This window comes from Convolutriloba macropyga, chromosome 5 (genome assembly GCF_964194025.1).
Source record: "Convolutriloba macropyga chromosome 5, txConMacr16.3, whole genome shotgun sequence".
Lineage (NCBI taxonomy): Eukaryota > Metazoa > Xenacoelomorpha > Acoela > Convolutidae > Convolutriloba > Convolutriloba macropyga.
In genome coordinates, this window is record NC_134472.1 from 61,037,532 (window position 1) to 61,047,436 (window position 9,905).

The window sequence follows — 9,905 nt, forward strand, 5'->3', positions numbered from 1 at the left end:
AAATAAAGATGCTGAAGAAAAAGCATTGACTTTTGTTGCTTTTTTCTTAAAAAATTGCAGATTCGTGCAATTTTTCGTTAAAATAAATTGACAAACTTTTGCACCAGGAAAATGATTATGCAATATTTACCCATAATGTAACACCCTAAGGTGAGGTTGGAGCGTCACTGGCACCACTCGTTGTCCTCTCCGAGGAATTGGAGGATGTGTGAGCGTGGGGGGCAAAGGGTGAGAGGGGGGAACAAGAGGACGTGGATGATGAAGTAGAAGATGGGAAGAGAGTGGGAGAGTTGTTGATCAAAACTTCCACTAGCTGTCTACACTTGTAGCTGCCAGACATTGCATCCAGGGAAGTGTAGGCTGGCCTCAAGAGAGTGGGCCAGAAACAGGTGGCCAAGTTCTCACTCGTCATCTTGTTCACTTCCCACTTAGAAGACACTCTAAATGTATATGGAGTCCTAGTTAACAAATCATAAATCCTTCAGTGACCAGTCTTTTATGGTAATTTTGTCCTGTAATGAACGTAACCAATTATTTTAATTTATGGAGTCATAAAGTTATATCCCTTCAATTCTGTGTCCGGTTTCAGATTAAAAATCTATCCTGGCTCACGGTGTCAACCCTAAAAATTGCTTTAAAAATATGAATGAATGCGGTGAATGGATGTAAGATTTACAGGTTTTAGCAGTGAAAAAAAGTTTACCGCTATTCATCTTACTTTATTTTTTCGACAAAATCTAGCCACAATATAAAATTATTTTCTCTTTGAGCAATGAACACGTCAATAAACTAACTTGTAGAGATGACGGATGAGACATTTGAGGGTGATATAGTTGGGGGGAGGGAGAGAGGAGAGGTCGGATAATAGGGGAGTCAGAACAGTCCCCCCAGTTGAGGAGGAGGAGGAGGCAGATATGGTTCGGAAGAGTGTCTCGTGGTACTTGTATGGGATGAGAGGCTGTGGCAGTTTGGAGAAGAAGAACTTCAACCCAGATGCAACTGAGTCCACGGGGAGATTTAACTGGGATACAATGCCACCTAGTACAATATTTCAGTTTCATTATAAATATGCACACAAAACAGTTCCAAAATGTGCACACTACTTTTTTTTACATATACTAGTTTTGAACCCACCCGGGTCGAGAAAAAATGCAAAAATATGTAAGATAAGCGGTGAAAAGTTAGTTTTTTCACCGCAAATTTCGTACGTAATTTTGCGGTGAAATGCGGTGAATGCGGTGAAATTATGTAAATTCGACTTTGCGACCAAAAATTTTTTGAGCCAACACCATTTCGACTAAAACCTGTCAAAGAAAAAACAAATTAGCCGTCAACTAAACTGGACATCACTTTTGACAGGTCTATCGACCTATTTGACGACTATCTTCCCCAATACGTATAACTGTACATATAACTTATTTATAATAATTGGAATGACTCTTAAATATGTTTTTGCGAAAATTCTTTTAACAATATTAACTCGGCCGTTTCGTAGTTATAACAGCTGAAATATACGTAAGCTTATGTTTAAATTTGAACCAACTTTGTTTATGTGACTCGTACTGCAATTCAGTACTGAATCAGAAGTTTTTCATGAATGAATAAATACTGATTCAGTCTGTTCAATTCTCAAGTGACTCTGATCTGCTTTGATTCAGACTGAGATCAGATTCTGATTTTTCTGATTCAGACTCTGCGTTATTCTGATTCAGACACTAAATCAGATTCGGGTTTAATCGAATCAATGGTGTTAAATAGGGAATACCTAGTGTTTCATGCGTGAACTGATTGAAGTTGAGAGGGGGAGACGAAGGACTGCTGCTTTTCTCATCACTGCTACTGTTATTGTTACCAGTCAACGAGGAAAGCACACATTTGTCAAACTTCATCAGCAACTTTTCCCTCTCACTCTGATTCCCAGGTTGTCTATAGATTCCCTCACTATCAAGGCCTACAAAACATAACCTTCCTCTTCACCAGCATTAATTTTAACATTGACCTATGGAAACAACCCGGAAAAGTTCGTTGGGAGCCGGTCAGTATAAATGCTACAGGACAAAATTGAAATTTGAGCATATATTCCTTCATGGTACAAATAGATATCTTATCTGATTAGGTTCAAGGACATTTTAGTTCAAAAATGTTATCGTAAGTTTTCACATTGAAGTGCGAACTCGTTAAAGCAGATAGAGACCTCTATCCAGACCAAACAGACCGAAATAAGGGTATTGGCCAGACCAAACAGACCGAAATAAGGGTATTGGCCAGACCGAAATAAGGGTATTGGCCAGACCAAACAGACCGAAATATGGGTATTGGCCAGACCGAACAGACCGAAATTGCCATTGGCCAGACGGAAGGCGCGACCCAAATTTTTTCCAGACCATTGGGGGCGGTCGCACCGGACCCCCCTGTCCGCGACCCAAGTCGGTCTGGCCAATACCTGTCTTGGGTCGCGGACTTCATCCTGGAGAAGCATCATAAACGCTCGCGAACCATAAGTGAAAAACAGAATCCCACCAGAGACATAGTTGGAAACTCAGCATGTAACATTTGTTAATTTCAGAACATTTTAAATTCTGTAATTGTGTCAAAGTGCAGAAGGTGCTCCCTAATTTTCTTCCCAACAGTTTTAAGCGTTTTGAAATTTTCAGAGGTGAAAATGTAAACATAACAGACTAGCGTCGGGCGAATTGCTCTCAAACGACCGGCGAGCGGTTGGCTTCTTCATCAGTAGCTAGCCACGGTTTAGTGAGGCTAGCTTTCGCTTGATTCGATTCTGCAACTTTTAGTTTTCCAGCCTTGTTAGTAAATAAATCAAATAAAAATCTGATATTTTAAAAATTTGCAAAATTTTGCACAGTTTGAAAGAAAAACTTCCAGATTTCAAAATGAAAATATTTGAAAATATTTTTTGTCTCTGGAGTTATGTCAAATAAACCTTCTGCAAGACTTGAAAAGCTTCGTTGGCCAGTAATGATCGTTGAACTCAGAAGAGGACAAAAATATTCAAAAATTTTGAAAACAATCGCAAATATTTACAAAATCGTGCTAAAATTCAAGATATTAGAATCTTCAAAACCTTTTCATTATCTCAAGAGACTGCCCAGTATCCCCATTTTAAGCTTTAAATAGTTTCACTGGCTCATAAAGATCCATAAACTTGGAACATGACAATAATTTTCCGAAAATTTGAAATAAATTTTATCAAAAAATTGGATTCATTGAATATTAATAGCCATTCAATTAACTCTAGAATACTTATAGAAAAGCTAATATGCAAAAGCTTATTATCAAACCTTGGAGGTGCCGGAAAAAGTAATAAAAAATTCAAAAAGATTCAGAAAATTTTTTAAGAATTGCAGATATTAAAATCTTGAAAAACATTTCATTACATCTAGAAGCTATGCACTAACCTATAATCAAACCCTAGAGAAGGCTATGTGGCCTTTGAGGCTGGAGAAACCTAAAAGTTGACCAAAAAAATTCAAAAAATAAAAAAAAATTGCAAGTTTTATTTTGAAAAAACGCTAAAACTTGAAATAATAAAAAGTTGAAAATTATTCCATGAACAAAAATTTACAGCAATTTTTTATCAAACCCTAATGGAGGTTTTCTGACCCTTGCAGCCTAAAAAACCTGAACAATGACTATAAATCTCAAAAAATTGAAAAAAAATGGCACAAATTGTCAAAAATGCTTCAATTCGTGCTATTAGGATCTTGCAAGACATTCCATTACATCTACAAATAATACAGTAACCTATTTTAAAACTCTAGAAGAAGTTTCTTGGCTCTTGAGGCTGAAAACATCTTAAAAAAACGACAAAAGTTTTCAATAAAATTGAAAAAATGCAAGCTTTTTTAAAAAAATTACTATGTCTAGAACATTTTCAGTAAACTATAATCAAAGCCTAGAGGAGGCTATGTGGCTCTTGAGGCTGGAGAAACTTAAAAACCGACAACAATTTTCAAAAAACTTGAAAAAATTGCAAGTTTCATCAAAAAAATTGGTGAAATTTTTCATATCAAAAAATTGAAAGCTATTCCATTGCAAATAAAATTTGTTCAGTAACTTATTATTAAAGCCTTAAGGTTGTTTTTGGCCCCTGCGTCTAAAAAGACGTGAATAATCAAAAATAAATGTCAAAAAAATTGAAAAAAAACTGCGCGTTTTGTCAAAAAAAATGCTAAAATTCGTGATGTTAAAATGTTGAAACCATTCCACTACCACTAGAAACTATGCAGTAACCTATTATAAAACCCTAGAGGAGGTTTCTTGACGCCTAGGGCTGAAAGAGCTCAAAAAATACAAAAATTTGCAAAAAGCTTGAAAAAAATTTTGAAAACTAGTTTAAAAATTGCGCGTTTTTAGCGATCGATTGTTCGAACGTAGCCACGGGGGGGGGGGGGGGCCGATGGGGTGGGAGGGGGAGGGAGCAATAGTGGGGGTGGGTGATCAACAGTGGAGGTGTCTTCAACCTCTAAGACCGCCTTTCACACCATAAGTATAAGTCTCCAAAACAGTTTGAAACGGCGCTGAAAGGCTTTAAGAGCACTTAATGCCCGCTGGGCGCTACCTGTTTATCCTGTTTTTGAGGACAAAAAGTCAAAAACGTCAGACGAAAAATCGGTCAAGCGAAAAACCGCATAAGAAAAGACCGACAGGACTAATATAAATGCTACAAACTTCGTTTGAGAGCAATTAAAAACTGAAAATACGATTCATCTAATCAAAACAGCACGTGCCATTACACAATAAATCATTATGTTAAAATATGACACGTGCTCTTGGGGGTGCGAATAATAAGCAAACACATAGCTGGAAAGGGCACAAACAGAAAAGATCCAAACTTTTAATGACAGTGTGGCATCATTGTCATACGTGCACTTTCACTTGTCAACTGGACTAATGATTGAAACAAAACTTATTGGATATCTGAGCTTTCGAAAAATTCTACCCTTTGCAAGACATGCTATCTTTAGTATCGTATGCACTAGTTTTGTTTGACTTTTTTGGTCAGGGTCATTTCATAAGCTCACAAACAAGGTTATTTCATATAGGTTGAGGTCTAGAGGCTTATAGGGGTCTTTCCCATTATAGCCAATCCCCCATGAAATTATAGCCCCCATTATGGTATAATTACTATGATTGGGAGGGCTATAGGTTATTTGACCACTAAGCTTGGGGGGGGGGCTATAATGGGAGACCCGCTTATAGTTATAGGGCTAGTCAGTTGTTCGCCCTTTATTGTCCAAAAACACGAATGTTTATGAATAAGAGTAAAGCAGTACTTACCCATTTGTTCTATGTATTGTATGCATTGGATGACAAACAAGGGTGGAATCGAGTAGTGTCCGGATGTCTGGTCAAACAGCATCAAGTTTTCCAGCGGTTGCCCAAAATAGCTGGGCCCTTCAGAGGAGCTTGGAGAACTTGTATGTACCACCAAGTTGGATTTATTTGAGAGCCATTTCTTAGTGAAGGACTTTTGCTTCCTCAATTTGCCTTCTTTCTTCTTGACCTGCAAAGTTGGCGTGCGTTCATTGTCTCCGCTTCCTGTCACTGCGTCCGCATCTAAGGACCTGGAGATACTCTTCAAAGACTGTTTAGATATCACAGCCGTAACTTTTTGACCCGCTAGCAGGTCTTTGCCCCTTTCCGAAGAGTAAAACTCTCTTGATCTGTCATCATCTGCGGGGACTTCGTCGTAAATGTGTCTCTCGGCCTCATCAGCTGAGTTAGTCAGAGGCTTTTCTAGGCTGCTCTTTTCTGACACCCTCTCTGCTCCATTATTGATAGTGTTGCTGGCCTGGTTCGCAGCAGTATTGGAGCCGAAAGAATCGCCTGAAATTGAACCCGGATTGAGTTCCCAGACCCGAGTGATCTCTGATCAGGCCATTGTCGAGGCCCCTTTTGCGCACGAATTTCATAGTCTGAAAAAATCTTTGAACCCACGAAAATCTCGACAACGGTCTGGAACTTGCCTGATAAAAGGTCATTTTGGTCTGGGACCTCCACCTGGGAAGTAATCTTGGTTTACTCAATGCAATATTACACTGTTGTTATTGCCACCGAGAAGTCATCAAACTCCTTATAATGTTTTTAATCAACTCTCGTTGCCTTTACAACAGTTGCAGAACCAGTCACGCTGCAGTTGATTGGACTGTGTTTTTCCGTCACTCTTTTCTTGCCTCTATTCACACAGTAAAAGGGGTGAGAAAATAGTGTCCGATGAAAGATAAGTCGCATTTTTTTCTCGTTTGTGTCCCCATCCCCCCGGCTAAATGGGTTCACATTAATTGCTTATCTGCACCCGTCCAACAGGGGGGGGGGGGGCAAACGGAAAAGATCCAGATATTCGAATCCCAACGCAGAGTTTCGCAAATGTTTGCAATTTTTGTGGTATTCAGCGGGAGTTAACATTGGTCTCTTCATTGTTAGTAATGCAACTGTTGTTATTGCAACGAGAGTTGAATAAAAAGATGTTCGAATTATTGACCTGAGATGAGTCCAATCTGAGTGGCGTTTGAACTGCGACCAGATCCACTTGATCCTCTCGAACAAGAGCTGTCCATTCTCTCGTATATCAACCTCTCCTGTGTATGTGGAGGTGGAACAATGGCTGGAGTATGATTAGAGGAAGAGTTGGATGTGAAAACTGGGATTGAACAGGGAACAAGTTCGCTGCGAGACTTTTCATGCTTGTAAGTGGCAGCCCTGTTCATTGGTCTTCTGCCGTTATTGGTAGGAGTGTTGTTGGCACTGCTAACAGTTAGAGTCATAGGAGAGCAAGGCTGGCTCTTGGAATGGGGCCGCCGAGACATTCTGTCCACTTTGGAATACATGGAATCGCTTTCCCCGCTTTCAGCTCCTTCCTCTTCTTTTGACTGTGACTCCTTCGCAGATGTTGTGTTCTTACTGCTAAGTTTCTTCGACTCTCCTAGCTGAAATGGTTGTAATAAGCATTAAAAATGACCTTCAACCATTCAGTTATGTATTTTGAGACACTCACGTGTACGTTTTAGAATACCCTATCTCTGCAGTGCGGATGCAGACTTTCCTATAAAGAGTGCCAGATTTTAAAACTGCCGGCATATTGAAATTTGCAAAAGGCGCGTTTCAAGTTACGTGACTCTGCTAGTCAATTCAAAATACTGGCCAATCGGTTTTCGTTTAATGCCGGAATAATAATAAAAATAATAATAATCATAAATTGTTTCGATCAGTCAATAAGTATCTTCACAGTTACCTTTACAAACTTAACCATTTTTGACTGTGGGAGAGCACTATTGGGCCGATGACCGGTTCTCATTGAGTATATCTCGATGAAAGTTATTCAAAATCAAAAAAGAGGAAGGATGGTTTGTCTAGGTACCATTAAATCTGGCAAAAAATTAATTCTGTTTTAGGAACACCTATAAGCTGTGATATTAAAGCTCATACAACATTCTGACTACGTCTTCTTTAACTAAAATATAATTATCTAAAAATTGATGGCAGAAATTCCTTATTTCTCCGGTAGACATAGCTACAATCTTTTCGATTATTTCTTCATCTTAACCAAGAAGCATTCCTAAAACCCGCTTTATCCCAACTAATATTGGAAAAGTGAATTAAATTTTAATTACAGTTATCTTGTTTCTAATCAACAGCCTGCTTTTTTAAGGCAGTTTTGCATTGAGAAACCCTTTGAAATTGGTGAAATATTTTATTGATCCCTTACATTTTAACATTTGCTTGAGTGCTCATAGGCAGGTAACTCTGATGCTAAACAAAATCCTCTGTTATACTCTTTCATCGTTCATTGTCTACCGTGATACCCAGGTATTTGAAACTTTGTTTTTCGTCATTTTTTGTATTTTTAGGTATGTTCTTGACACAGCGCTATTCTTTACAAAAAGCAGGCTTTTTTTCGTGCTCAAAGTGAGTTTGCTTTTTAAGAGCCAATCATTAACATTATCTAAAGCATTGTCATGATCTTCGTCAATTTTAGATGCAAAACTTCTGTTCTTTAAAACAGTGTCATCGGCATACAAAATTACATTTGATTGTTTCTGGGAAACGCTCAAGTCTTTCATAAAGATAAAAAACAACAGAGGTGCAAGAACTGAATCCTGTGGCACGCCTAGTTCTATAAGCTTCAGATTGGACATTTTTTCTCCAGTTAGTGTATACTGCATTCGTTTGCACAAATATGATTTTAACATGTTGTATATTGGGCCGCGAAGACCATATCTCTAACACTTTTTCAATAAGATGTGATCGACAGTATCAAGCGCTTCCTCCTGGTCTAGAATGGTGCATTTGGATTTTTCGCTGTTGTTGGGAATTTTTAATCCTATTTCCTCTAGTAAAGTTGCAATGGCATCAACCGTGTTTTTCCCCTGCCAAAAACTGAATTGTGGATCTTACAGCATCTCAGAAGCATTTAGGTAGCTTTGAATTCGACCAAAGATAATCGGCTCAACAATTTTTCCTATAATAGGTGGCAACGAAATTGGCCTTAAATTTGATTGGTAATATTTTTTGGTCATATTTTATATTTTTGGAGAACGGTATAACGTTTGCAATTTTCAGACTATCTGGGTATTGTCCACTTTCTATGCATCTGTTAAACAATAGTTGTAAAAGAGCGGCTAAACTGCCAGAAAATTTTTAATAAAAAACTAGTTCACGTTATAGCAATGAAGGCTAAATTTGTTTCTACATTGTATCTCAGTGACTTCGTCAGGGTTAAGAGCATCTACTAAAAAGTACATGTTCTCGGACAAGGAAAAAGTTTTTTAGAAACTGTGGAATTGGATAGTGTAATTTCAGGGGAGCATTTAATGTAACGTTACCTAACATAAGAGTGATGTAATAGGTTGGGACACTAGGCTCTAAAGTATGATACGCTGGTTCCAATCAAGTAGGGGTTCATTTTCACAGCAGCTGTACCTGCTCAGACTACCTAAAAGGTTGTCAGCCTCTGAGACTAACGGCCAAAGAGAAAACACTAGTAAAAACCGGGATGTAGCAGATGCAAAATTTAAGAGGGAGTGTTAGATGATTGAGAGAGGACAACCTAATTTCAATTGAGGAGAAGATAAGCTTGAAATAACTTGACAAGAAGGTCTGTTTATTCAACTTAAATTCGAATAGAGAGATGTAGCCGTGAGGAATAGGAAAGAACTTTTGAATGGGTTATAAAAGATGCCTAAGTTCAAGAGCTTAAGACTAACAGGTTTGCACAAAATTTTTCAAAAAGATGACTTTTGGAATCTAGTACTGGTCCATTTTTACAGCATTTGCGCCAACTTCGACCCCTTTCTGTGGCCGGGTTATTAAAACTAGACGTTCAAACCTTTCAAAGTGTTTCCTTTTATGAAAGTTATCACGAGACTTTTTAAAGAAATTTCCATAATTCTTGTATTTTTTCGTAACTGAACCTTCACTGTGTTCCCATAGCAATTCAAATGAAACTCAAAAGAATGCTCTTCAGAAGCTTATTTAAAGGAGCGCCATAAACCGGTAATCAAATAATGTATTAATCAATTCGTAAATTTGCAAAATTGGTATATTTTAGGCCAACTTGTTTCTGTTGGGATTCTAAACAGCTCCAAATGTTGTACCAAAAAAATGGTGCAAAACATTTTTCAAAAAAGTCCAATACTGAATTCAAATAAGATTTTCTGTGCTACAAGCCGAGTATTCGAACTATTAAAACAACTGGTTTTACAACAGCTTGGGCAACTCTTATAGTCCGTTTCATCGTGCGATTTTGTTCCCCAGGGCTACATTTCCTCAGCGAAGTATACGTTGAAAACAAAAAAGCTTCGTTTGGTGCTTATCATTTGCACAATATGCATTAGGTTGTGCTCTGCCCCTTTTCTCTCATTCTCTGCTGTTTTACTTGTTAAAAC

General features: G+C 38.1%; 2 protein-coding genes across 2 annotated transcripts in view; one reads left to right on the top strand and one right to left on the bottom strand.

The window, feature by feature from the left end:
• LOC142339521 (uncharacterized) overlaps positions 1-9,905 on the top strand; it is a 462,116-nt gene that overhangs the window by 293,904 nt on the left and 158,307 nt on the right. The gene's annotated exons all lie outside the window — the stretch shown is intronic.
• Positions 1-9,905, bottom strand: part of LOC142340451 (uncharacterized) — a 56,821-nt gene that overhangs the window by 32,703 nt on the left and 14,213 nt on the right. The window contains exons 2-6 of the mRNA XM_075391025.1: positions 6,503-6,955; positions 5,299-5,847; positions 1,766-1,951; positions 795-1,038; positions 131-440 (exon numbers count right to left, since the gene is read on the bottom strand). Coding sequence (XP_075247140.1) covers positions 146-440; positions 795-1,038; positions 1,766-1,951; positions 5,299-5,847; positions 6,503-6,955 — 1,727 coding nt within the window. The 3' untranslated portion in view covers positions 131-145. The remainder of the gene's footprint in view (positions 1-130; positions 441-794; positions 1,039-1,765; positions 1,952-5,298; positions 5,848-6,502; positions 6,956-9,905) is intronic.